Source organism: Microtus oregoni, unplaced genomic scaffold, assembly GCF_018167655.1.
Source record: "Microtus oregoni isolate MIOR12 unplaced genomic scaffold, Mior012 000046F_ref0000063, whole genome shotgun sequence".
Classification (NCBI taxonomy): Eukaryota; Metazoa; Chordata; class Mammalia; order Rodentia; family Cricetidae; genus Microtus; species Microtus oregoni.
Window position 1 is genome coordinate 13905006 of NW_024543220.1, and position 25469 is coordinate 13930474.

General features: G+C 51.3%; 1 protein-coding gene across 1 annotated transcript; it reads left to right on the forward strand.

Annotated features, from left to right (window-relative positions):
- The first annotated feature begins 3626 nt into the window (after nucleotides 1-3626).
- Nucleotides 3627-12883, forward strand: Mapk13 (mitogen-activated protein kinase 13). The gene is made up of 12 exons (XM_041635024.1): nucleotides 3627-3833; nucleotides 4292-4421; nucleotides 5438-5496; nucleotides 9649-9757; nucleotides 9897-9926; nucleotides 10336-10383; nucleotides 10507-10621; nucleotides 10703-10774; nucleotides 11999-12078; nucleotides 12207-12285; nucleotides 12380-12556; nucleotides 12727-12883. Exons 1-12 carry the CDS (start codon nucleotides 3715-3717, stop codon nucleotides 12807-12809), a joined length of 1101 nt encoding a protein of 366 aa, XP_041490958.1. The 5' UTR covers nucleotides 3627-3714; the 3' UTR covers nucleotides 12810-12883.
- The last annotated feature ends 12586 nt before the right edge of the window (nucleotides 12884-25469 follow it).

Genomic DNA, 25469 nt, shown 5'->3' on the forward strand with positions numbered 1-25469 from the left:
ATAGGAAAAAATGAAAGCTGGGCCTGATAAGATGGCCCGGCAGTTACAGGGTCTACTGTTCTTGCAGAGGGTCAGAGTCACGTTCGCAACACCTATATAAGGTGGCTCACGACTGCCTGTCACTCCAGCTGGGGGCTTAGAGGTCCTCTTCTGGCCTCTGGGGGTTTTACATGTGCACATACCCACAAACATACACACATACACGTAAGTTTGTAGAAGGGAGATACATGGCTGGGCAGTTAAGCGCCGGCTGCTCTTGCAGAGGACCTGGGCTTGGTTCAAGGCATAGAAATGGTGGCTCATAGCTACTGCCACCTCCAGTTCCAGGGATCCAGTGCTCCCTCCTGGCCCCTGTGGACACCAGGCATTGACACAATGCCTTCAGGCAAAAAACACATACACATAAAATGAAAATAAATAAATCTCTTTTTAAAAAAAATATTTTAAGTGTGGGGAAGGAAAGGTGAGTTTGTCTGTACATGACCTCACAAGCCACGGAACTTCCACAGCTGGTATGTGTCACCTGTTTTGCAAGCATACTCTGGCCAGGATGGCTAAGACTTTGGGTTAAAGTCACATAGAAGGCAGTGCCAGCCTTAGGAATTCAGGTCTCCTTCCAAGGTTGGGTCCCCGACTTTCTCCATCCCCCCCACCCCCCAGCCTGCAGTGTCTTAGTGTCTGAGAGGGAGAGGGGCTAAGGTCCTTGGAGTTAAGAGAAGAATCCAGCTACCCATGATGCCCTTGGTGAGCCTTTCTTCCTCCTCTCTCCTCCCTTCTCCTCTCTTCCTAGTCCTCCTCCCTCCCATCTCCTCCCCCTCATGCCCTCAGTGACTCCCCTTGCTGGATTGAAGGCAGTTCCCTCCAAGGCTGCCAGGCTGCTGAGTAAACCCCAGCCCCGTATGGCCCAAGGTGAGGGTCATCCCCAGCTGAGTCTAAGGTCTGAGTCACTTCCTGACCTTTGCTCAAGAGGAGTCCAGAGTAGCCAGCTGTGCTGAGGCGGGGTGGGGGACACTCCAGGACCTTGAGGGCTTTCCTGGGGTTTCTGGGCTCGACTCTACCACCCTGCAGAGACCCTAGCCCCTTTCTCTTCTCTCAACCCCAAAGGGAACCCTGTTTCTCAGAGCTGACTCTCTCTAGCCTATGTCCACCCCTAGTATCTGGCTTCCAGAAATATAGTTCCTTAAACCAGAACGACCGACCCAGAGGGCCTCAAACTCCCACTGTCAACCCTTCCTTTGTCTCGGGACCAATGAAAGGAATGAACAGGAAGTGGGCTGCACCGAGGGAACCACATCCTTACCATTCCAGACGGTTTGGGGGCACCCCTAAGCTTTGCTGGCCAGAGCCTGGGCTCCAGGGCGACCATGCCCACATCTTCACCCAGCTCTGCTGTGTGACCTTTAGCTAATTACTCAACCCCTCCCTGCCTGTTTGCCACTTGTCTGGTGAGGATGTTCAGCCTGACTCACCCCTTCTGCCCTGGAGTGGAATATGTAAAACACTAATGCCCGGCACATGGCAAGCACGGATGTTTATTAGATAAGTTTTTCACACCCAATGAGCTGACTTGCTATTTCTTACACAAGCTTTGATACGGTCTTAAAGACAGATGCCCTGCCCACAGCCACAGCACATGTTAAGCATTTCTGTGAGGTTGGTCCCCTGAAAATGATCCGCAGACTGCATGGAAGAAGCAATTAGGTAATTTGAGGTCTGCACACAGCCTGACAGGGTCTCCTCCCTTACAACCAAGCAAGCTGCCCCCCCTCCTTTCGCAGAGAAGCCAGGGAGGGTGGGACGTACCTATAGGGCATGCACGAGCTCTTCTTCCAGAGCAGGTGTGACTCTATTTGAGAACAAAATCGCCCTGGAACCACACAAGATAGTGCCATTCATGTGGCCTTAGAAACCAAGCAAAAACCTATACTCAGAACTGGATGTTCACTCTAAAGGCGGAGTTTATAAGTTAGAGACCAGTCTGGTCTGCATAGAAAGTTCAGGGCCAGCTAAAGGCTACCTAGTGAGACTTTGTCTCAAACCCGCCACCACCAATGACAAACACACTCTCCCGGGACATTTGAATCTTTGTGGATACTGGGCACTGTAGAACTAGCTGAGATTGACTCTTGGTGTAAGACACAAGAACTTTAATACAATGAACAATTTGATGCCTGGATTTTGTTTCAGAAAAATGGAGACAGAGGAATAGATGCTGAGCCCTGGCCAGTGATGAACCTTAGGATCTGGGAGAATAGATGCTGAGCCCTGGCCAGTGATGAACCTTAAAATCTGGGAGAATAGATGCTGAGCCCTGGCCAGTGATGAACCTTAGGATCTGGGAGAATAGATGCTGAGCCCTGGCCAGTGATGAACCTTAAAATCTGGGAGAATAGATGCTGAGCCCTGGCCAGTGATGAACCTTAGGATCTGGGAGCAATCATTTATTTTTCTTAAAAAGCCATCAGTCAGTGGTGCCACACACCTTTAATCCCAGCACACAAGAGGGAGAGGCAGGTGGATCTCTGTGAGTTTGAGGTCAGGCTGGTCTACAGATAGAGTTCCAGGAGAGCCAGGGCTACACAGAGAAACCCTGTCATAAAAAACCAAGAGAAAGCCGGGCGATGGTAGCGCACACCTTTAATCCCAGCACTCGGGAGGCAGAGGCAGGCGGATCTCTGTGAGTTCGAGACCAGCCTGGTCTACAAGAGCTAGTGCCAGGACAGGCTCCAAAACCACAGAGAAACCCTGTCTCGACCCCCCCCCCAAAAAAAAGAAAACAAGAGAAAAGAAAAGAAATCTGGGGTCATAGGAACTCATTTAGAATCCCACGAGTTTTAGGGTTCTTGTTTGTTACTGTGTTTTCCCCCCTTTGATTTTTTTATTTTTTGAGACAGGGTTTCTCTGGGATTAAGGATGTTTGCCACCACATACATTTCTTTTCTTTTTTTTTTTTAAATTATATATATAATGACAAACGTGCTGAGAACCAAACTCAGATCCTCTTCAAGAGTGGTACAGGCTTTTAAACCTTTCCGTCTTCAAGGTTGTTTTGAGTCAGGGTTTCTCTGTGTAACCTATGCTGGCCTCCAATTTACTTTGTCGCTAGGGATGACATTGTTTCCCAACCTGCTTTTCTTCCTCCTTTCCTGCTTCCCTCCCTCCCTCCTTCCTTCCTTCCATCTCTATTCACTCCCCACTCTTTCTCTCACTTCCTTCTCTCCTCCTTCCTCAGGGTCTTACCCCGTTTGACCTTGAACTCACTAAGCACTGAACTGGACTCCTAGCAATCCTCCTGCCTCTGCCTCTCCTATGCACAGGTTACAGATCTGAACCACCATGCCTTGTATCTGTGGGGTTTTATTTCTCAAATTATCAGCACCGCGCCCCCTCCCCCCCCCCCGCCCCATCCCCAGCTCTTCCTACAGGGCTGGAGGGATCCAGGCAGCCTCGCAGGCACCCCTTCCTGCAGAGCGCCCCGCACCTGCAGCAGGTGGCCAGTGGAGCCTGGGGCCTCCGCCGGGGATGGGCGGAGTCCGGAGCGCGGGCGGCGGGGCGAGCTGGGGCGGGGACGCACCTGGGCGAGGCGGCAGGTGCGCCGCCCCATGGGGGAGGAGCGGGCGCGGGGCGGGAGGGGACCGCGGCGGGACACCCGGGCCGGGAGCCCGCGGGCAGCCACCGCAGCCGCCGCTCAGGGCCGCCACCACGGGGTGCGGAATGAGCCTCACCCGGAAAAGGGGTTTCTACAAGCAGGACATCAACAAGACCGCCTGGGAGCTGCCCAAGACCTACCTGGAGCCGGCGCACGTCGGCAGCGGGGCCTACGGAGCTGTGTGGTGAGACCCGGGGACCCCAGGAGGCAGAGGAGACGCGGGCCACCCCTTGGCAGCCTCCCCGCGCTCACACGGCCGCATCCGGGCCCCTGTGGGTTGAGTCGCTGACGAATCTGGTTCTCCAAGGCTGTAACTTTTCAAAGGGACCTCGGAGTTCGTGGGACAGATCCCTGCAGTGGCAGTTGAGGCCCCACGAGGGGAACTTGCCACATCCGCAGAGTAGGGACTCCCGGCCCGCTTTGCATCCTGTCAGCGTGAATTGTTCCTGCCCCTGACTTGCTGCCCCTTTCCCGGTGCCCCCACCTAACCCTCGCGACGCAATACTCTGCTGTCCCCCAAATTCCTGGTCTCCAACCAGCCTGGGGAATACGGAGTCGGAGTGGCCTGGGACAGGGAGGGAGGGATCCTGAGTCTGGGCTCTTTGCGCCGCCCCTCCCCCTCACCTGCCTGTGACCCCGCAGTTCGGCCATCGACAAGCGGACAGGGGAGAAGGTGGCCATCAAGAAGCTGAGCCGGCCCTTCCAGTCGGAGATCTTTGCCAAGCGCGCTTACCGCGAGCTCCTACTGCTGAAGCATATGCACCATGAAAACGTAGGATGCGGCAGGGGTGTGGATGCGGTGGGCATCAGGGGGCAGGATAAGAGGCCCAGGAGTGGCCTGCCCGGGGTCCAGGGTGCAGGGTGCAGGAGAAAGAATCTTCCTTGCCCCACCCTGGCTTCTCAGGTCCTTAGCCCTAGAGAAGGTGCCAGGGCCTGCCCAACTCACTTCCAGAAAAGGCACTACCTTATCTCGTTTGTGAGGAGGAAGTAGACACAGGAGACCTTCGTGATTGGTTCCTTGAGAACTCAAGTCCTGCTGGGCCTGGACAGTTGAGCGACTGCTGTCCCCATACTGGGGCTCCAAGGCTGACAACAGACACTGAGTACTTAATGCATGCGAATGCTGGCTAACTTATATAATTCCCAGCACATACCGTCCGTGGCACAGATGAGGAAACTGAGGCACAGAAAGATTCCCGGGTTATTGGTTTATCAGTGGCAGAGCTGAAATTGGAGGTCAAGGTAGGCTGGTGCCTGGGCATTTGACCATTCTGTCTGATGGGAACAGACAGGGACCCAGCTCTGGACTCAGAAGTCCAGACAGTGATTTCAGAGCCTTGTCCCCTGTGAGTCCTGAACCGTCAGCCAATGTCTCCCCAGTGAAGTGGGCTTGCCCCTGGCTCTGAACCAGCCCTGTCGTAGGCAATGACAGACTGACAGACATAGCTGGAGACCCAAGGTCCAAGGCTGGAACTGAGATCCAAGGTCCCAACGCTTTTCATCCTCCCCGCCCCCCCCCCCACATTGACCCTCATGGTATGTTAGTCGGAAGTAGGTTTGTTCACCCTGTACCCCAAATTTGAGAGCAGTGGGTTGGCCACATTCTGACTTCCATCATTGTTAGCGCAAACTTCCTTTTCTGCCTGGGCCCTCATGCTTTTTCCGTGCCAACTTGGGCTACCTCCTGTAACAGAGGGTGACCTGGATGATGGCCCTGCGTGGTTGAGGCCCCAGGGAGTAGGAAGAGGGGTGGTGGCAATGTAGCCTCACTGACGACCCTTTCCCCAGGTCATTGGGCTCCTGGATGTCTTCACTCCCGCCTCTTCCCTTCGAAACTTCCACGATTTGTGAGTCGGGCTGCACGGGGGCTGGGGCATTGTCAGATCTTAATGGCAGCTTGGAAATATTTTGGGGGAGGGTGGCTTCCAGAGTTGGGTGGAAAGGGGGTCTTACGTCTCTTTGCTGTTACACTAAGGTCCTCTCTGGAAAGGTACCTCAGCTCTGAGTGAAGGACTGTAGAGTGCAGGGCTCCTACACCTTATGACCAGGCCCTGGTTCCATGAAGAGGACAGCTGGCCCTCCCAGGGTGTGCACTACCCACCCCCCACCCCCATCCCCCGTTCCTGGGGACCAGGTGTGGCTTTGGACCTCATGATACCTAGAGTTTTCTCCTAACGGGAGGGTGAGGATCTGGGGCCCGGACAATGTGGCTGATGGAGTTTGGCTGTTAAAACAAGCGGGACACTTAGTTGTGAAGTGTCAGGTTTCGCTGCACGCGCCTGGACAAGGAGGAACGGCTTGAATGACGCTGAGAATCAGGATGTGTGTGAGTGGCAGCTGAAAGCAGTCTCCATTGAGCTGCTCGGCTACCTCGGTGCCACAGAGGTCTTGTGGGAGCGGTTTGGTGCCCTGTGCTGTGTTTAGAGAGAATCTCTCAGGTATGGTCGTCCCCCATCCCATCCCATCGCACGGCTACCTAAGCAATCGAGGAAGACACTGAACGTGCGATCCTCCTGCCTCTGGTTCCAAGCATTGGTGCTAGGATTTGAACTCAGAGCTTTGTGCACGCTAGGCTGGTGCTCTGCCAACTGAGCCACATCCCCAACCCACCAACTATGGAGGTTTTAACCAGAATGCTGGGACGGTCTGTCACATTTGGGGGATATGAGTAGCAGCGATGAGAAAGGGGTGGGGAGGAGGGAGAGACAGCGGTGTTGAGCACCCCGTCTTTGATCGACCTTACAGTGTGGGATACGGAGGGCAGATCTGAGACCCACTCAGGCTGTCCTGACGGGAGTCGTCGCATCTGCTGAGACATGGTGGCTGAGGGAGGTTGGTGCAGGTGATTCAGGAACCCGAGGTAGAACAGACAAGCCTGGAGCAAAAGCTGACAAACTCCACCTTGAGTCCTGCGTTCATACAGAGCCTGTGAAACCGTAGGAGAGGAGAGAATGTGTGTAGACCAGGCTAGAATCATTTCCGTGGGTGATAGCTGAAGCCCAGGGATAGCTCATGGCAAAGTGGGATACAGTGATGCTGATCCGGAGTCCTGGCAGTCAACCGTTGATGCTTAGCAAAGGGACACACGGGGGGAAAAAGGAGTCTCTGTGGTTTGTTGTTGGTGGTGGTGGTGGTGTTTTGAGACAGGATTTCTCTGTGTGATAGTCCTGGCCATCCTGGAACTCCCTTTGTAGACCAGGCTGACTTGAACTCATTGAGGTCCACCTGCCTCTGCCTCCCAAGTGCCGGGATTAAAGGCCTGCGCCACCACTGCCTGCCCAGTGAGTCTTTGTGTTTGAGAGGTGGTCACTGGCGACCTTGATGCCAGCAGTTTAGGACAGGAGCAGAAAGCATGGAATGGTTGTGAGAGACCGTATATGAAGGCAGTGAAGAAGGTAAACTCTTCTCCAAAGTTGGAGAGGAAGAGGCTTAAAGATTTATTTAAAATTGTGTGTGTGTGTGTGTGTGCGCGCGCGCGCGCACGCGCGCCCACGCACAAGAGTGAAGGTGCCCCTGAAATTACAGGCAGTTACAGGTTGCCTTATGAGGATGCTAGGAATTGAACTTGGGTCATCTAGGAAGAGCTCTCTGTGTAGCTTTGGAGCCTGTCCTGGAACTAGCTCTGCAGACCAGGCTGGTCTCGAACTCACAGAGATCCACCTGCCTCTGCCTCCCGAGTGCTGGGACTAAAGTTGTGCGCTGCCACTGCCCAGCTGCAGCAAGTGCCCTTAACTGCTGAGTGACCCCCTCCAGCCCTCAGCAACAGTTTACGTAAGCAAAGTGCCAGGCCAAGTGGTGTATATGTGTAATCCCAGCACTCAGGAGCCCTGTGTGTTCCAGGTCAACCTTTTCTACATATTCAGTTCCAGGCCAGATAGGGCTACATGATGAGACCCTATCTCAAAATAAAATAAAAGAAAGTGTGTGTGTTTTGAAACACGATTAATAAAAACTCAGAGACAGATATTGCAGTTCAACCCGAAGATCAGAAAAGCAAAACAGCCAGCCACTGACTCTTATCTCAACCTCAGTCTGAAAATGGTGATCCTGCCTCCAGGAATCTCAGAATGGCACTGAGCCTGAGAGCTGTCTCCTCCTGTTTTATAATCCTCTCTAGTTCTGGGATTAAGGGCATGTACCACTACTGCCTGGTTTCTACGGCAAGTTAGTGTGGCTGATGGGATTAAAGGTGTGTGCCATTGCTGCCTGGTCAGTGTGGCTGTTTTACTTTTCTGGATCCTCAGGCAAGCTTTATTTATTAAAATTCAAATGAAAAGCCACTACAGTGTTCGTTCACTTTAGGGGGCTGGGGCTGTAGCTCAGTGGGCAGAGTGATTGCCTAGAATGCACGACCCTGTCTCTATCTCTACTCTGAATAAATTGGGGATGGTGGTGTATGCCAGTAATGCCAACGTTGGAGGGGCGAAGGCAGGAGGATGAAAAGTTCAAAGCCATCCTCAGCCTCATAGTGAACTGGAGATGAGTCTGGATACACGAGATCCTGTCTCAAGAGGGAAATTTATATATATAATTCTATACATATTTTATGTAGTTATAGATATAATGGTGTGTGTGTATTGTACACACACCTTTTATAATCTACTGCTTTCTGTCCTAAACTTGCCGTGACCACCTTGAGTCATAGTTCCGGGTTACTGACATTAACCTGTTTCAAAATCCCGCTCGAGTGCTTAATAGCACTGGCCCCTCCTTCCCCTGCCTGATGAAGATTATTTCCTGTTTCCTTCCTGGAAAGGCAGACATTTGTAGTTTGCGGAGCCTGCGGAGCTGGGCGTGACCCTCCTACCAGAGAAACCTTTGGATGGAAGCAGAAGGAAATGCTGGCGGGTGCTGCTGGCTCACAGCTGGCCTGCTCGGGGGCATGGAGGGGAGCAGAGCCAGGGTACCTTTGAGGAATGTGAACACAGCCATCTGGTGTTGCTGAGGATGCTCCAGGGCTGGGTGACCCTGAGCTCTGCCCACCAGGCTGCTGTGGTGGGGATGCGGGGAGCTCAGTCTGGGTTCTCCTGGTTATTCATGTATCTTCTTTATTTTGTATTGTGTGGATGTGTTCTTGTGTATGTGGCCAGAGGTCACCGGTCAACCTCTAATGTTGTTGCTCAGGCACTGTCTACCTTGTTTTCTCGTTTTCCCTTATGATTGTTTGTAGTGCCTATGAGCACACATATGTGCCTGTGAGCTCGTGAGCACCCGTGCTCCTGCATGAGTTTATGTGCCCCACATGCTTGCAGGTGCCCATAGAGGCCAGAAGAGGGCATCAGATCCTCTGGAACTGGAGTTACAGACAGTTGTGAGCCTCCTGATGTGGATGCTGGGAACTGAACCTGCAAGACCAGCAAGCGCTCTTGACCGCCGAGCTGTCTCTTCAGTCCCCTCCCTTGATTTTTGAGGCAGGGTCTCTCACCAGCTTGACAACTAAGTGAGGCAGATTGGCTAATGAGCCCCAGGCATCCTCCTGTCTCCGCCTTCCCAGCACTAGATCACAACTGAACCCCATCACACCCAGCTTTTGTATGTGGGTGTTGAGGCTTGAGCTCAAGTAAGCAAGCTCTGTGTCACCTGACACAGCTTTCCAATCCTGTTTTCCATTGTCATCATTGTTTGTGGTCATTCCCCTCCCAAGTGCTGGGATTAAAGGCTGTGCCACCACTGCCTGGCCGATTGTTGTTTTTCTGAGACAAGGTTGTGTTTCCCAGCCTGCCCTGGGCTCCACCATGTAGACAAGGTTATGTTGTGTAGACCAGCCTGCTCTGGGATCCACCATGTAACACAGGCTAGACTTTAACATCCTCCCACTTCAGCTCTGCAAACGTTGGGATTACAGGCATGGATTCTCACACCTGACTCTCTTCTGCCTTCTTGCTGGTATTGATTGTCTCTCAGGCTCTTGCTGTGCCCCACTTCTGTCCCTCCGGGGTCACACCTGGGCCTATGGGAGGCTGGTAGGCAACTGTGCTAAAAAGCCCCCTGCTTTCCAGCTACCTGGTGATGCCCTTCATGCAGACAGATCTGCAGAAGATCATGGGGATGGAGTTCAGTGAGGACAAAGTCCAGTACTTGGTATACCAGATGCTCAAAGGTCTGAAGGTAAGTGTGGCTTGCACAGTGGCCAAGAGGTGCTCAGTGTTGAGACCCAGCATGCTGCGGTGGGAAGGAAGAGGGTCGGATGCTGGATGGTGGTGTGCAAGCTGGTGCCTTCACCGTTTCTTCTCTCTCTTCCTTTCAGTACATCCACTCAGCTGGTGTCGTCCACAGGGTGAGTGCCTCCTCTATTGTGGTCTTCAGGGTAGGAACTGGGTGCTCTGGCAGCCAATGACAGTTCTCAGGAACCTGGGCTGTGGCTGTTTGGGCCTTGAGAAGGTGAATGTGGTAGAATGGGGATAGGGAAGACACTTTGGGGAGTGGCTGCCCACTGAGCCCGTTGCTGGCACTTCAGGCTCTAAAGACAGGGACATGGTGGAAACGGATGCAGAGTCCAATGTCATCGTACACATGAGGAGACAGGCCTGGAGTGAAGTGAAGGGGCCCAGCTGCTGTTGCAGTGGAGTGTGTGTGTGTGTGTGTGTGTGTGCATGTATGTGCATGTGTGCGCACACGCACGACAGATCCGAGACCACCTGCTGGTTCTGCTCCAGCCTGACCCTCCCTTGCTGTCCTCCCCCCAGGACCTGAAGCCAGGCAACCTGGCAGTGAATGAAGACTGTGAGCTGAAGGTGAAGAGTCACAGCAGGTCCCCCACGGATGGGGAGGTGGACGGAATTCTGGGGGAGGTGGGTTTTGTCCCTCAGAACCCCTCTCCTCAGCCAGCTCGTTTTCCTGTGTCCCTTGAGCCATAGATCTTGGACTTTGGGCTGGCGCGCCATGCAGACCCTGAGATGACCGGCTACGTGGTGACCCGCTGGTACCGGGCCCCTGAGGTGATTCTCAGCTGGATGCATTACAACCAGACAGGTCAGTGGTCAGTTGCCCCGAGTGGCCCTGGTGACCTGCTCTAGAGATCATCAGATGGTCACACCCCCTCCTTCCTTGCAGTGGATATCTGGTCCGTTGGCTGCATCATGGCGGAAATGCTGACGGGAAAGACCCTATTCAAGGGGAAGGACTGTATCCTTTGCCAGAGTGGATGATGTCCATGTGGGAACCCGCTCCCTCAGCAATGATAATTAAATGTGTCTCAGTGAGGTAGTGGGACAGGCTCCCTTGAGAATTATTTATTTTATTTTATTTTTCAGACAAGATCTCGCTATGTAGCTCTGGCTGCCCTAGAACTTGCTATGTAGTTCAAGCTGGCCTCGAACTCACAGAGATCCGCCTGCTTCTGCCTCCTGAGTGCTGGGATTAAAGGTGTGCGCCACCACATCTGATTTATTTTATTTTTCAGTTTGAAACAGGGTCTTCTATGTCTCAGGTCCTCAAACTCATTATGTAGCCAAAGATGACCTCGTTCCGCTCCTCTTCCTGCCATCTCCCAAGTGCTAGGGTCACAGATGTGTGTCACTATACTGGGGACGGAACCCAGGGTTTCATGCATGCTAGGCAAGCCATCTTCTGAAGCCCGGCTCCAAGAATGGTTTTAAAGATTTAATTTTTTATTAATTAATTTATTTATGTGCATCGGTGTTTTGCCTGCATGTATGTCTGTGTGAGGGTGTTGGATCCTCTGGAACTGGAGCTATAGACAGTTGTGAGCTGCCATGTGGGTTCTGGGAATTGAATCTAGTTCCTCCGGAAGAACAGCTAGTGCTCTTAAACACTGAACCATCTCTCCAGCCCCTTAAAGATTTAATTTTATGTGTGTGTATATGTGTGTCTGTGTGAGTATATGCTGTGTGTGTGCAGGTACCCTGAGGAGGCCAGAAGAGGGCACTAGATCCCTTGGAGCTGGAGTTACCGGTTGGCTGTAAGGCACTTGGCATGGGTTCTGGGAACTGAACCTGGGTCCTCTGGAAAAGCAGGAACCAGCTCCTTAAAATGGTTTGAAAATGCAGATAATCAAATGATAAAAATTTGTCTTTCCTGCCCCCACCTCTGGTAGGAAATCTCTCAATAGCAGATGGGGTTTCCTCATGGGCAGTCCCTTGTCGCCCACCCAGCTCAGAATGAAAAGGATTTGGTGGGAGGAGTCTCAGAAAGACACACCCTGGTAGCCTTCTCCTGGGCTGTAGGGAAGCTCTCCAGAGGCCTGCTCCAACTGTCCCAAAAACCGGCATGGTTAGATGGGGCTGGAGCCAGGAGCCTCTGCCAAGCTGGCTAGAGCAGGACTGGGAGTGGGGAGGGCGGGCTCAGCACACCGCAGAGTTCAAGGCTGTGCCTTAACTGACTGCCAAGACCTGGACCAGCTGACCCAGATTCTGAAAGTCACCGGGGTGCCAGGAGCTGAGTTTGTGCAGAAGTTGAAGGACAAGGCGGTGAGTGGCACCTTCCGTGTGGTCCCTCTGCCCTGGCGGACCCTCTCGTCCTCACCTTAGACTCCAACAGCCCTTCAGCCATTCTTTCTCCCAGAGCCTAAAAAATTCTATGCTTTTCTGTTTTCCAGGCCAAATCCTACATCCAGTCCCTACCCCAGAGCCCCAAGAAGGATTTCACCCAGCTCTTCCCACGGGCCAGCCCCCAAGGTGAGTCCTGGCCCCCACCCTAGTGTGCTTGCCGCCCATCCCAGCAGCCTCCTATTCCGGGCCAGGCACAATGCTCACGGTCACGTCCCTGCAGCTGCGGACCTGCTGGACAAGATGCTGGAACTGGATGTGGACAAGCGTCTGACAGCTGCTCAGGCGCTCGCTCACCCCTTCTTCGAGCCCTTCCGGGACCCCGAGGAGGAGACAGAGGCCCAGCAGCCATTTGACGATGCCTTGGAACACGAGAAGCTCACTGTGGATGAATGGAAACGTAAGAGATGGCCCATCCTCCCCCACCCACCCTCCTTGTTGGCCTAATTGGCACACGTGTCCTCCAGCACAGCCATCTCCAGGAGGGCTTTCTCTTTGCATGGGCTCTGGAGGGTGCACTCCCTCCACACCCTCAACCCCACACACACCTACAGCACTCGCTTCCCACAGAGCACATCTACAAAGAGGTCTTGAACTTCAGCCCCATCGCCCGGAAGGATTCTCGGCGGCGGAGTGGCATGAAGCTGCAGTGACCACTCAGCCTGACCACAGCGGAGCCTGGGGGCTCTGACAGGACCACACTCTGCCTCAGGACCAATATCTGTTGTCACAACTTCTGTCTCAGGGCTTATGGGAATGGAGCCTCTTGAGGAGACGGAAGTGTCTTCCAAAGGACTAGGGATCAGGCCTTGAGGAAGCAGAATTCCAGCCTGCTGGGTGGGGTTAGGGGTGGGGGTGGGGGAGCTGTGATGGGCAGGAGGCTGTATTAAAACTCATGTGTGGGCAACAGCCTGATGCGGGTTCTTCCCTTCCTGGAGGGATGGGACTGAGGACTTGTGAGCCAGGCAGAGGCCTCAACAGTCACGGGTGGAGTCTGCTTCTAGGGCCGGACAGGGCTTAAAGCAACAGAGATGTCTGCCCTCACGTTTCTGGAGGTCAGAAGCCTAAGACCAGGGTGCCAGGATGGCTATGCTCCCTCAGAGGCTGCAGGAAACAATCCTTCCTTCCATCTCTCCTTTTCTCCCTCTCTCCCTCCCTCCCTTCCTTCTTTCCTTTTATCTCTACTGGCTAAAGTACCAAAGTCATCCTCAGTATTTCTTACACCCCCCCCCCACACACACACATATATATTTAAGACTGGTCCCATGTAGCCCAGGAAGGACTCAAGTCCTTCCCTTCCCCTTTTTGAGACAGATTTTCACCATGTAGACCAGACTGAAACTCAGAGATCCACCTGCCCAATTCCCAGATGCTGGGATTAAAGGCGTGCACCACCATCACCCAGCTGAATTCCCGTTTTTGTTCATTTTGAGACAGGATCTCACCCTCTAGCTCAGGCTAGGCTTGAACACTTGGCATTCGTCCTACCTCAGCTTCCCAAGTACTGGGAATCTTACCTTGTGTTGTCTTCCCTTCAGGCTGATCTGTAACGCGGCTTCTAATTGTTCTTAATGATAAAAACTCAGAGTCTGCTATGGGGGGCGGGGAGCTGAAGGACCAGAGAAGAGCAGCCAGCCACTAGTTCTTACCTCTACCAATGCTCAGACCAAAGGGGCAGTCCTGTCCTCAGCCTGTTCGTCTCAGCCTGCACTGAGCTCCTGTCTCCTCCTGCCTTCTAGTCCTCTCTCTGCCCAGCCATATCACTCCTGTCTTCACCTCCCTAGTCCTGGAATTAAAGGCTGTGATCCCAAGTGCTGGGATCAGCTTTGTGTGAGCTCTGTCTCTCTTTTTAGACTGGATCAATTTCGTGTAGCTCAGGGTGGCCTTGAACTAACAGAGATCCCTCTAGTGGCTTAGCTCGGCACTCTGATCTTCAGGCAAGCTTTATTTGTTAAAACACAAACTATCACTACAGGCATCGCTTCCTGTGTGTGTGACCCTTTTCTCAGCATGCCTGGCGTGGTCCACATCAGCACTTGAGAAGTTGAAGATCTCAAGTTCTAGGTCAGGTCAGCCTGGACTACACAGTGAAGAGACCCTGTCTCGAACAACCACCACCGAAGTGGGCCTAAAACAAGAGTGGCAGCATTTGGAGTTAGGGCCCGTCAGCAAGATGCCCTCTTACTTAGGGCAGCAAAAGCTTTCCAGACAGAGTCTCTTCTGAGGTTCCGGGGGTGTGGATGGGGAGATAGTTAGCTTGCTACAGGTGAGCACAAAGCAGGTCACTCTTGGGGCCCCAAGAGCTGCAGGTGGCCGGCTTTGCTGGCAGTGTATTTTGGGTTCCTGATGAGAAGCGGAGACATGAGACAACAGAGACTGGCAAGCGAGTGCTGCGGCAGGCAGACGTGGGCTTGTCTTGGCTGAGATGGCAAACCCCTGTTCTTCCCACATTGCTTTGCGCTGGCAAGAGGCATCTCCGAGCCGGATGGCCAGCAATTCTTGATTCCTCCCTCTGCCTTGATAGAACAAAGTCACCTATGCAGGACAGTGGTCGGCCTGTCTGGATTCCTGCCTTGGGTTTCTGACACCTGGTATCATATGCACCAAAGGGACTTGATAAAATACACATTTCTAGGTCTGAACGTGTAAGCAACCTCTCACCCTGACCCCAGCGTGACTAAGTTGTATCAGCCCGAATGTAGACGTGGGTGAAGGGAGGAGCCTGATTCCGTAATAGTGTGTCAGGAGGTCAAACCAGAACCCCACTACTGTCTACAGTCTCTCTTCCCTGTGTGGCCTGCCATGGAGCCCTAGCCCTGGGATCCACCATGAGGCTGGCCCTATGTATTAGCAGGCTAAAGGCTCTGTGAAGTCCTGTGGAGAAAGACCTCTGTTCTGTTTTGTTTATTCCAGAGCTTTCCAGTGTGGCTTCACACGCCTCATGGCTCAGATGGAGTATTTTTAGAGCAGTGAAGGTCTTCTAGTGACAGGCATTCTGTTAGAATTTGTGCTCTTTAAAACTCACAAGTCAGGCAGTGGCGGCACACGCCTTTAATCCCAGCACTCGGGAGGCAGGTGGATCTCTGTAAGTTCGAGGCAGGATAGGCTCCAAAGTTACAGAGAAACCCTGTCTTGGAAAACCAAAAAACAAACAAACAAACAAAAAGACACTCACAAGTGAATGGTGGCCGCAAGTTACCCAGAATGCACCAGTGAGCCACTGTGTGTAACCAGTGTACCATGCTCATGCAAGACTGTAGCAGGGGACTCCCAGGAGTAGGAGCAGTGTCCAAGGATCCTCTCTACTGTCTGTAAACATAACACGCTGAAAATCAGGTCTATTTGAAAACAACAAACACTCTGAGGCCTCGGAGAGCTGACATTAGATGTCACAGCAAGTGCTGTTGGAGGCAGGATTGGGCCCCAGGGGTCTTGATGGAAAGCTTCTGCTGAATCTGGATACCCTCTTCAGCACTGCCTCCCCAGGGCTAGCCTGTCTCCTCCCATCTGAGCAGCTATGTTGCTTGTCAGGAGGAGGCTTCGGCTGGGACTGGCAGGTGGCTAGCCATCACCCCAAAACCCTAAACATAAAGTTGCAATGCTGGTTCAGGGTTTGTGTAGTCCTGGCTGTCCTGGAACTCACTCTGAAGACCAGGCTGACCTCGAACTCACAGAGATCCGCCTGCCTCTGCCTCCCGAGTGCTGGGATTAAAGGCGTGCACCAACATACCTGGCTTTTTTTTGTTGTTGTTGTTTTTTTTTTGTTTTTCGAGACAGGGTTTCTCTGTGGTTTTGGAGCCTGTCCTGGAACTAGCTCTTGTAGACCAGTGTGGTCTTGAACTCACAGAGATCCGCCTGCCTCTGCCTCCCGAGTGCTGGGATTAAAGGCGTGTGCCACTACCGCCCGGCTTCTGGCTTTTTTTTATTAATTTATTTATTATATATACAGTGTTCTGTCTGTTTGTATGCTTGCTGGATATGAAGAGGGCACCAGATCTCACCACAGATAGTTGTGAGCCACCATGTAGTTGCTGGGAATTGAACTCAGAACCTCTGGAAGAACAGTCAGTGCTCTGAGCCATCTCTCCAGCCCCTGGCTTTCATTTTAGGGTTCCTTTTTATTATTATTATTCTTTACTCTTTGGGGTCCCACCACCAAGCTCCCAAATAAATATACGGAGACTTATTCTTACTTACAAATGCCCGGCCTTCAGGGTTCCTCATTTTAAATCCTTTTTCTGAGTCTCCATCTTGGTCTCAAGAAAGAAGTTCAGTCTTCTTACCTTGGCATTCACAGCTCAGTTATTTATTATTTTCTCAGATTTTATCAGTGTCTTTGCTTTCATATTCCTTATGCCAGGGCGGCCAGCCACAAGACTCAGTGTGCAAGTTATCAGCATAGACCTCCAACAAGTCCCGAAGGAAAAAGTATTTGTTTATTTATTTGAGACAAGGTTTCACAAAGTAGCGTTGGCTGTCCTAGAGCTCTCTCTGTAGGCCAAACTGTCCTTGAATTCACAGACATCTTCCTGCCTCTGCCTCCTGATTGCTGGGATTAAAAGCGTACACCACACCAGGCGCCGGGCGATGGTGGCGCACGCCTTTAATCCCAGCACTTGGGAGGCAGAGGCAGGTGGATCTCCGTGAGTTCAAGACCAGCCTGGTCTACAGAGCTAGTTCCAGGACAGGCTCCAAAGCCACAGAGAAACCCTGTCTCAAAAAAGCAAAAAAAAAAAAAAAAAGCGTATGCCACACACCCTCCAATAATTCTGTTTGATATAACCCAGACCTTCCTAAACACACTTAAGCACAGGAGACCATTTTCTCTAGACAGTGTCACACAGCCCTCTGCCCAGTGCAGGGGACACACACTGTTCCCAAGGCAGATGATGTGTGCACCTCCATCTCCTCTTCCCTGAACCTGTGAGCTCTGCTGGGAACAAATACCCATGGTCATGGGCGAGTGAATGAAGGCGTTATTGATGTCCCCAGGTCCCAAGTCTGTTTCTCCGCCTAGTCAATCCTTTGGTACCACAAAGAGACAGGGCATGGTGCAGAAGAGGCGGCAGCAAGCTGCACTGTGAGAAAACTCCATATCCCCTCAAAATACAAAACAATCAAACAAACAAACAAAACCCAGCATCTCAAACCGAGGCTGTTTTTCCAGTGAAACAGGGAGGTTAATATCAGTGCAGAAGACTGCATGGCCTTGAGCATCGCACACTGGGGCCCTGTTGGTGTCTGGAAGGAGTGAAGTGAATGTTGGCAGGCCCTGTGCCCCTGACCTTGGTGGGTGAACTGAGCTTTGTTCTCAGCAGTGGAGGGTGACTCCTCAGAAAACTAGCTCAGAGACAAGCAAGCCTCACCCTGGGCCAGGGACAGTCCCCAACAACAGCCGTATCCTCCCTATCCTCCCTCTCATGCCGCTGAAAGATATCCTTGCACGGTGCCACAGCTCCCGTGTCCGGATGGACCTCAGGGACTAGGTCATCCTAGGGCAGGCCTCACCTGGCGTGGCATTGGTGGGTGGAAGCTGTCTGTGTCTGTCGGGCTACGATGAGGCCCTGGAGGAACAGTTGCAGTAGCGAGAGTGGAGTTGGGTGTGCACAATGCCCTCTGTGCAGAACTGGAGCTGAACTAAGAGGGTCACCACGGCCATCTCACACCCAAACCCAGCTGCAAGACTTTTTCTTATTTTTTTCACTGTGTCCCTGTGCTGGCCTCAAACTCACTGTGTAGACCAGGCTGGCTTGCCTCGGCCTCCCAAGAGCTGGATTAAAGGTGGGCACCACCTTCCTGGCTGTCATTCAGATCCTTTCACCCTAATGTCTTAAAAGGTTTTTATCCCAGACACTTATTCCAACCATACATCGCTTCCTCGGGGATCTGGGCCCAACTCATGAGGGTACGGGGTGACCTGCTCTAGCTGCTTCTAGATGAAAGGGGCATCAGCCAGATGATCTGTCCTCCGGTTCATGCTAAGGAGAGGTGGGAAGGATGATGTCCGGGCCAGGGGCTGGAATGACTTAGCTCTTGTCCGAGGACACAGTCAACACCTGGCTTTCTGTAGACAGCGTTATTGAGCTTTGGGGCCTTGCATCTGGAAGACATCAATTGCAAATGAACGAAGATTCAAGACACAAAACATAATAAAAGGGCAAGTTGTATGGTGTGACGTCTTCAGCACCTGTCCCACCCGGATGATGAATCTCTCTCTAGTTTACTTCTCCCTTGCTGTTAGAACAACCACAGCTAAAGTAACTGGGGGAAGCAAGTGTTGATTTCATCTCACAGTTTCGAGCACCCATCCATCCATCACAAAGGGGAGTCAGGGCAGGAACTCAAGGCAAGAGCTGAAGCAGAGACCGTGGAGAAATGCTACTTACTGCTTTGTTCGCCATGGCCTGCTTTCTTATGCTCTCCAGGACCGCCTGCCCCAGACAGGCACTGCCCACAACGGGCTGCGATTCCCACATCAATTATTATTATTATTTTTTGATATTTATTGAGCTCTACATTTTTCTCTGCTCTCCTCCTTGCCTCTCCTCTCCTCCCTCCCATCCTCCCCCAAGGTCCCCATGCTCTCAATTTACTCAGGAGATATTGTCTTTTTCTACTTTCTACTTCCCATGTAGATTATATCTATGTAAGTCTCTCTTAGTGTCTGCATTGTTGTCTAAGTTCTCTGGGACCCACATCAATTATTCATCAAAAAAATGGGGGTTATGGAGAGATGGATCCGTGGCTTAAGAGCATTGGCTGCTCTTCCAGAGAACCTGGGTTCAGTTCCCAGCACCCACACGGCAGCACACAGCTGTCTGTAACTGCAGTTCCAGAGGATCTGATGATCTGATGCCTTCTGTTAGTCTTCTGGAAGTCCCAGACTGGCATGTGGTACACAGCCACACATGCAAGCAAAACAGCCATATGCATAAAATAAAAATAAATGTAAAAAAATTTTTAGGTTAAAAAAAATTAGGCAGAGGCATGCTCACAAGCCAGTCTCGGTGGCAATTCCTCTGTGGAGTGTGTCAGCTGACAAACACTAGAAACCGTCTCCACTCAACCATTTCTTTTTCCAGTGACTGACTCAGGAATGAACACATCAACCATCCTAGACAGGGAGATGTTAAAGGAATTCTTCTAGAAGCTTTTAGGTGATGTCACCTGAACCTTAAAACTACTCCTACCCGGCCGGGCGGTGGTGGCGCATGCCTTTAATCCCAGCACTCGGGAGGCAGAGGCAGGCGGATCTCTGTGAGTTCGAGACCAGCCTGGTCTACAAGAGCTAGTTCCAGGACAGGCTCCAAAACCACAGAGAAACCCTGTCTCGAAAAACCAAAAAAAAAAAAAAAAAAAAAAAAACTACTCCTACCCTGGGAGCTGGTGGAGACATTCTTCCTCCTGTAGACATGATAACTAAGTCATCATCGGTGACTTCGTTAGTCATTTGTGACTGAGGGAGGCATCCCTGAGAGGAAGGCCACCCAGCAGAGAGGTGGGAAAGCCGCGTGAAGAACTACTTGGCTAACGCTAGAGAGGCGCCTCGGCATTAAGAGGATCCGGGTTCGACTCCCAGTACACATGTGGTAGCTCACCTCTGCCTGCAACTCCAGTACCAGGGAAGCCATTTACCCTCTTCTACACACATGCAAATAAAAATTATTTATCTTTTTTTTTTTTTCGAGACAGGTTTCTCTGTGAAATAGTCCTGACTGTCCTGCAAACTAGGCTGGCCTTGAACTCACAGAGGTCTGGCGGTCTCTCCCTCGCGAGCACTGGGATTAAAGGTGTGCACCACCACCAACCGCCAGGCTCACGAGTGATTATGTTTATCAGGAAAACCTGTTCTAACCTTGCCCCTAGGACCTGGGGAAACTCCGTCGTCTGAGCCACTCGGCAAGGAAGCTGCCTCCCAGAGTGTAGTCATTCCTGAAAACACGACAGGTTTAGGAACGAGTTACTCATACCTCCTCCACTCCAGTCCAACGCTGGCCTCAGCGCTCAGATGGCACGCAGAAAGCCCTAGGGAGAAGAGCTGGGCTTCGACCGACCGACCGGGACAACACCTCGTGTGGCTGTGGCGCTGGCATTCAGGGAGCATCGAGAGCTCTGACTCACAAAGCAATGAAGGCATGACTGCGGCTGCCTCTGTAATCAGACTAGATCGCCACAGAGACAAAGGGACGGAGAGGGACATCACCTTTCAGGGGTGACCCTAATGACTGTACTCACCAATAAGTGCCTCTCGCCTCCATGACCTGGGGCTCCCCTGCTTGGGATCCAGGGGTACTGCCGCTAGAAAAAGATGGAGCAGTGTTTTCCCCGATGGTCACTGTGAGTCTTCAATTTTTTATTAGATTTTTGTTTTGTTTTGTTCTTTTGGTTTTGGATTTTTCGAGACAGGGTTTCTCTGTTTCTCTGTGTAGCTTTGTCTGTCCTGGAACTCGCTCTTTAGACCAGGCTGGCCTTGAACTCACAGAGATCCACCTGCTTTTGCCTCCTTAGTGCTGGGATTAAAGATGTGCACCACCACCGCTTGGCTGTATTTTTCTTTACGTGTGTATGTATGTAGGTGTGTGTATGTATGTAGGTGTGTGTATGTATGTAGGTGTGTGTATGTATGTAGGTGTGTGTATGTATGTAGGTGTGCGTATGTATGTAGGTGTGCGTATGTATGTAGGTGTGCGTATGTATGTAGGTGTGCGTATGTATGTAGGTGTGCGTATGTATGTAGGTGTGCGTATGTATGTAGGTGTGTGTATGTATGTAGGTGTGTGTATGTATGTAGGTGTGTGTATGTATGTAGGTATGTAGAACTCAGGTCCTCTGGAGGAGCAGCCATTTTTCCTAAATGCTGAGCCTTCTCTCCAACCCTGATTTTGAGTCCATATCACATGATAAGGGGGAGAAAAGAGGGTCCCAGCATTGACTAGGATGATAGATACTAACTAATCGTGTCCATTAAGAAGAAAGAACACACAAGCCGGGTGGTCATGGCACACGCCTTTAATTCCAGCACTCCGGAGGCTGAGGTGGGTGGAGTTCGAGGTCAGCCTGATCTACAAGAGCTACTTCCAGGACAGCTAGGACTGTAACAGAGAAATCCCCTCTCAAAAAAGAGGAGGAGGGCTGGAGAGATGGCTCAGTGGTTAAGAGCATTGCCTGCTCTTCCAAAGGTTCTGAGTTTAATTCCCAGCAACCACATGGTGGCTCACAACCATCTGGAATGAGGTCTGGTGCCCTCTTCTGGCCTGCAGACATACACACAGACAGAATATTGTATACATAATAAATAAATATTAAAAAAAAAAAAGAGGAGGAGGAGGAAGAAGGCACGTCTTCACAGTGAGTGTGGGGCGTCTCGGATGAGGCGGTTGTTGCTCTGGGCTTACTCTGTAATGTCCAGTGGAGAAGCTAATGGAACGCCCCTGTACCCTGCAGGAACAGATAGTCCAACCTAGACCATCTCACTAGAGGGTACTGTGATAACCTGGTCCTGTGGGGTCCTGTGGGGCCCTGTAGGGTCTTGTGTGGACTGACCACTTGAGAGAAAGGGTGAGGAATAAGGGCCTGCACAAGCTGGAGTCTGATCCTTACTCGGGTCACGTTCCAGCTTAGAATTTGTTTCAGAAGCTTGGTGTGGTAGCATGTGCTTTATTCCCAGTGCTCAGGAGGGAGAGGCAGAGAAATCTCTGTGAGCTCAAGGTCAGCCTGGTCGCCTTAGTAAATTCTAGGTCGTGTTGGGCTGAATTCTCTTTCCATCCAGCCCTCCGGCTCACTGGAGAGCCTTCCCCTTTTACAGACCAGATGCTGGATGCTATAGTTTGTGAATCAGCCAGGTAGACATCTGAAACTCTGGTCTCGGGTACCCACTTCTGTTCACTCACGCTGGTGCACGCCCGGTCAGGATCCCTCAGCTAGCTTTAGGATGCTGCTCAGATGTTCCTTCTCCAGAGCCTTCCTCTCTACTTGAATGCACACCCTCTCTTGCTTCCAAAGCTGGCTAGCATCTCTTGTATTCTGAGGCATGTTCAAATTACTAAAGTATTTGCCAAATTCAATCTCATGTAGTCTTGTCTTTTTTGAAAACTTTTTGTTTTGTTTTTGGAGACAGGGTTTCCCTGTGTAACTCTGGCTGTCCTGGAACTTTCTCTGTAGGCCAAGTTTGTCTCTGTCTCTCCAGTGCTGGGGTAAAGGTGTGCGCCGCCATCACAGCCTGGACTGTTTTGACTTTTTTTTTCTTCTTCTCCGAGATAGGGTTTTCTCTGTGTAATAGTCCTGGTTGTCCTGGAACTAGCTCTTGTAGACCAGGCTGGCCTCAAACTCACAAAGATCCGCTAGTCTCTGCCTTCCCAGTGCTGGGATTCAAGGCATGTGTTGCCACCACCACCTGGCCTATTTTGACTCGTAAAAACAAATACTGGTGGCAGTGGGGTGGCTCAGTGGGTAAAGGCACTTGCTACCAAGGCCTGAAGAGTTAGACCCTTTGGACTACACTGTAGGCGACAACCACCTCCTACAGGTTGCCCCGACCTCCACCCTGGGCAATGGGGTATGAGGGTGCTCAATAAATAACCACAATTACACAACAAATTAAAAAGATGAGGTCAAATTGTAGAAGAATGGGAGAACTTAGAATATAAATTAAGGGGGTTTAACGGTCTCAGAAAGGGGAAAAAAGAAAATTTGTTTACCCTACTATTCTGATCCTAGCCTTTAACAGCTATGTTCATGTGTAAACAAGTGGACATGTGGATACAGGGTAACACGGAGAACGAGAGGCTAACCGTTAGGTGATGAGGAAGGGCCGACTGCAGGCGAAGGACAGGAGTCATGAAGGCGGTGCACGGGCAACTGTGTCTCTCGTGGATCTTTCTCCTTTCTTGTGGGATAAATGCATTAAATATATATTTGATGGTGATAGTGTAAAATCCAATATTTTTCTCCACAGCTTCAAAATGGTTATCATAGCTTTAGAGAAGTCTGCTCTCGCAGTGACCTCTGGGTCTGGTTAATTTTGGGGTGTGTGTGTGAGATTACAAGTTCTTCACACTAAAGTGTTTTGCTTTGTTAGCTGAGACAAACTCTTCATGGTGAAGCCCTGGGTGGTCTGGAACTCAGAGCTCTGCTTCCTGCGTGCTAGGATTAAAGCTGTGTGTGCAGGGCTCACATAGCTTTAGTAGAAAAGAAGAAAGATGAAAACAAACATTTAGACTGGAAGGCAGAGTCTTTGTTTTGTTGAACTTAATTGTAGCACTGTTTAATGGACAGGCCAGGGACTGATGAATTCAAATTCTTTAAAATAGCTAAAGATTAGAGGGAATTAAATGTAGTGCCTCTGGGATGTCTGATCTAAATTTGTTTTTAATGACATAATTGTTGCATGTTACATCTGAGATTATGTCCCAGAGAACTGGTTATGGGTGAGGTTAGTGCTACAGGAAGTCTGCAAATGAGGGTGGCTGTACTGCTACCTCTTTAAACGTGGGGGTGAGGGGAGAAGAAATGTGAGCCGAGAGAGGTCTTCAGAAAATGAACAAGGGAAGCGAGTGATTGCATGATTAAGCTGCCATGTGTTTTCAACAGCACTTAAATCACTGTAAGTGCAAACTGGGATATCGTCGCAAAATATTTATTTGCTCATCTTAGTGGGAAACGATCACTCCCAATCATGCAAACGAGGTCATGCTAAATAACTTCAAGAACACCGTTCCAGAGACGAGTGCCTTGCGTACACAGGCATGAAACTGTCGAAGAATAAAAAATAAAAAGGAAACATGTCATATATAAATGTTGTTTCATAGTGCAAAAGAACAAGACATGAAATTCTGATCCCTGTTCAAGATTTTTTTTTTTTTAACTCTAAAGTAATTGCAATATTCTCTTCCTCCGGGGCTTTCCTTCCACAATCAATCTTCCTACCCCCCCCCATGTTTATTCCCCCAAGCTTTAGAACACTTAACTAATTCACACAAAGCATTTCAGCTTCAAAGCTTTCAAAACATTGCCCTGCTCTTGCTCAGCTCCGCAAGACCCGCCCTTTTCTTCTTAAAAATTGGTTATTTTTGCAGTACGTTATTCCTATCTATTGAGAAAACACCCCTGTAAGGAAAACTAATTTCCTTGCTTTACTGAACTGGTAAATTCTGAATTATTTACTTATGGTACCTATAATTCCATATTTGGGCCCTAAGAGTTTATTCTCTATCCTTCCAAAGGTTGCACCCATGTCCTGGATATCAGAGCCAAGCAAGCAATTGTGAAAGTCTCATCAGTCGTGTGGGCAGAGGAAACGCTTTCAAAATATGTCATTCATCTTCATATTCGATGACAGCTTGTCCATACATCCTTTATAAGCATCATTAAGTATTGGCGCTTAAGACCTCAGTCATGAGAGGTAAGCTTTTAAATTTATAGGTACAAGGGGGTGGCAAAGGGGCCTTCCCTCTTATTTTACTTTTATTAAAACAAAAGCCAGCTTGAGTCCAACTCAACTCTGCTTGTCAGGCAGGCTTCTTCTAGAAAGCCACGTAGTGCATTAAATTATCCGACTCCTGGACAAATCAGATTCATGGAGAAAAGTATTTCCCATGCCTAGAGTGACAAACGGAATTACGAGACACGCTTAAGCAGACTGTCAAACTTTTATGTTTACTTTAAAAAGAGAAAAACAAAAACCCAGAGATGGAAAAGTCAGGTCTGTTGTTGTGTGGAACAAGAGGCTCACCTATGCACACAACAGACGGGTCTTTCCCGGGCTGCCTTCCCTGGGGGAGGGGATGGGGTGGACATCGCTAGACCTTTGTCCTGGGGACCTAGGGAGGGACGACTTTCCGGGAGCCGTACAGCCACCTGCGCCCGCCCGTGGACACCACACACCGTCGGGACCTCCACCCCGCCACCCGGGATGGGGGAAGGCCATGGCTCCCTGAATGCAGAGCGGGAACCCCGACTAGCTCAGCTCCGGGGCAGGCCCGTGAGGCCGAGCCGGGGACGGGTGGCCCGTGACGGTGGCGCCGCCGCTCCGGCTCCCCGCCGCAGCCACCGTCGCCGCGCCGGGCTCGGGCGGGGGCATCCGCTCCGGTCTCCCCGCGCTTTCGCGCTCCCGCTTCGCGTGCGGCGGCTCGAGCCGGGGAGGGAGCGAGGGAAGGGGTGGAGGTGGCGGGGGGGAGGCCGAGGGGCGGATCCTGCCTGGGGGCTGATCCCTCCCTCCCCTCGGCCGGGCTCCGTGGCGGCAGCGGTGGCGGCGGCGGCTGCTCCATTCCCCCTCCTCCTCCCCCGGGAGCGGCGGCCGGGCCGGGGGAGACGGA

What these genes read in the sequence shown, in the direction of transcription:
- Mapk13 (XM_041635024.1), top strand. Translation starts at nt 3,715, where the DNA reads ATGAGCCTCACCCGGAAAAGGGGTTTCTACAAGCAGGACATCAACAAG. An exon ending in CAGCTGGTGTCGTCCACAGG is followed by an intron (nt 9,927 to 10,335) that starts GTGAGTGCCTCC and finishes TCCTCCCCCCAG; the next exon opens with GACCTGAAGCCAGGCAACCT. An exon ending in CCCACGGGCCAGCCCCCAAG is followed by an intron (nt 12,286 to 12,379) that starts GTGAGTCCTGGC and finishes ACGTCCCTGCAG; the next exon opens with CTGCGGACCTGCTGGACAAG.